The 2000-nt window shown below is 36.1% G+C and overlaps 1 protein-coding gene across 1 annotated transcript; it reads left to right on the top strand.

Moving 5' to 3' along the window:
* Positions 1 to 338: 338 nt before the first annotated feature.
* On the top strand, positions 339 to 887 carry LOC133180380 (uncharacterized protein F54H12.2-like). The gene has a single exon (XM_061314922.1). It carries the CDS (start codon positions 339 to 341, stop codon positions 885 to 887), a length of 549 nt encoding a protein of 182 aa, XP_061170906.1.
* Positions 888 to 2000: the final 1113 nt, after the last annotated feature.

Genomic DNA, 2000 nt, shown 5'->3' with positions numbered 1-2000 from the left:
CTACATCCTCCGAAAACTACGAAGTGCGTCAGTCTCAGCTCTACTTTAAAGACACCTCTGATCCCGACGATACGGACCCGATCTAAGGGATAAACATCGGTTTATTTCAAAGATATCAGTTTACCAAAGGTGGAAAAATTGTGGACTTGGAAGGTCCCTTACACGTTGATATTTTTCAACAAGATCGTTTGGTTTTGAACGGGGTCGCACTTTCCCTTAAACAATGGCCAAGTTAGGATTCATTTAGATTAAAGTCAGCTGAGGGTAAAGATTACAAAATACAAATTATCGATGCCAGTTTTAAACTCTGCATTCAGCGACCTAATCCCGCCCTTATCATGGCGCATGTGAAAATGTTGGAGAAGACCCCTGCCGTGTATCCCTACTTGTTTTCTAATTTAAAAATTGCTTACATCGCTAAAGGAGAATTCAGTTTGACCATAGACGACGTATTTCAAGGAGAAGTTCCGTCTACGCTCATTCTGGGAATGGTGTCCAGTAGCGCCTTTAACGGAGATTATAAGAAATCTCCTTATAACTTTCAACATTTCAATTGTAACTTTGTAGCTTTCTACGTTGACGGACAATCACTTCCCTCTAAACCTATACAACCGAATTACGACTCAGGTGCATACTTGGAAGCTTACCAAACCCTTCTTCAAGGTAGAGAGCACGTTAGTGTAGAGCGAGGGGAATATCCCATTGGAAATGCTTTATATGTCTTAAACATTAATCCCTACATCGACTTTAATACGAAGCGGAAAGGTCATTGTCGCTTAGAACTAAAATTCGCTTTACCCCTTCCCGAGAGTGTGACTTTTATATTATACGGAAAATTCCAACAGGTTCTCCACATTGATCAGTCTAGGAGCATTATATTCAAATGAACAACTACGAATAAAAACATTATTTATCATCATACGACGTTCAAGTCGTATGCGCCGACGACCTGCCTGCTGTTGCAAAAAAGCACCAATTTTGGATCGTGAATACGGACGAATGCGGGGGAAAAGGTTTACATTGGGTTGTTTTTCATTTTCCCTCAAAAGGATCAATAAAGTTCTTTGATTCCCTCGGAAATCCCCCGGAACATTATCATAGGAGATATCAAAGTATTTTAATATTCAATGGACCGAGATATAAATATATCGATTCCAGAATCCAGTCCGAGAAATCTTCATTGTGTGGACAATATTGTATCTATTTCATCTTACAAAGAATTAAAGGACGTTCTATGAATGACATTGTACATGACTTTAATGAATTAAATACGCATGCAAACGATCGTTTAGTGTCTAATTATATAAATGATATACCTAAATAAAAATATTCCGTTCTCATAATTACATTTTTATTGTTGTTATTATATATACAGCTTCTTTAAAAAATCAACTGCGGAAAAAATCTGGAATATCCATTGATCTGAACTAACCCCCCCCCCCCCCAGTACAATGTGACCCCTATAGTGATTTTCCACTTGCACAGCTGCTGCGCTGTGAGAGGAGATGGTTTCAAGGAACAGTTAACACGTGGATTTCTGTATAGAGAGGGCAATATGATCGAATGTTAACACAAGTCTTTAAATTTATAGAATTAAGTAATTTCAAATGCGCATTTTTTTTTTCATATTTCCTTTTAATTATTAAGATTTAAATCCTTTTGTTGTGATAACATAATTCATTCGATGAAGGCTAAAACTTGACATCACACAAGTACAGGGATTCAAAGATAAAAATTATGTTTCCCTCTAACTTTTCGTAAAGAAATTCGTTGTTCTCTTGTCATCACAATAAAATACCACCACTTAGATTTATTATCTTTCTTCATTTAATCTTCTTAAAAAAGGAATAACTTTCTCCAGCTTTTATCAATAAATACCCTAGACTAACTTTAAAAATAATGTTTGATTACCCTTTTTCGTCTCAGGATGAAGAAAATGAATCAGTGGGTAGTTATGGAATTCCATAGGTAGTTGAGAAAAAAAAATTCAATGTTAACTT

The sequence above is a fragment of the Saccostrea echinata genome, unplaced genomic scaffold (genome assembly GCF_033153115.1).
Source record: "Saccostrea echinata isolate AGI-Se365-2 ecotype Australia unplaced genomic scaffold, CSIRO_AGI_Sech_v1 ptg000006l, whole genome shotgun sequence".
Lineage (NCBI taxonomy): Eukaryota > Metazoa > Mollusca > Bivalvia > Ostreida > Ostreidae > Saccostrea > Saccostrea echinata.
This window is presented reverse-complemented; position numbering and strand designations above follow the sequence as displayed.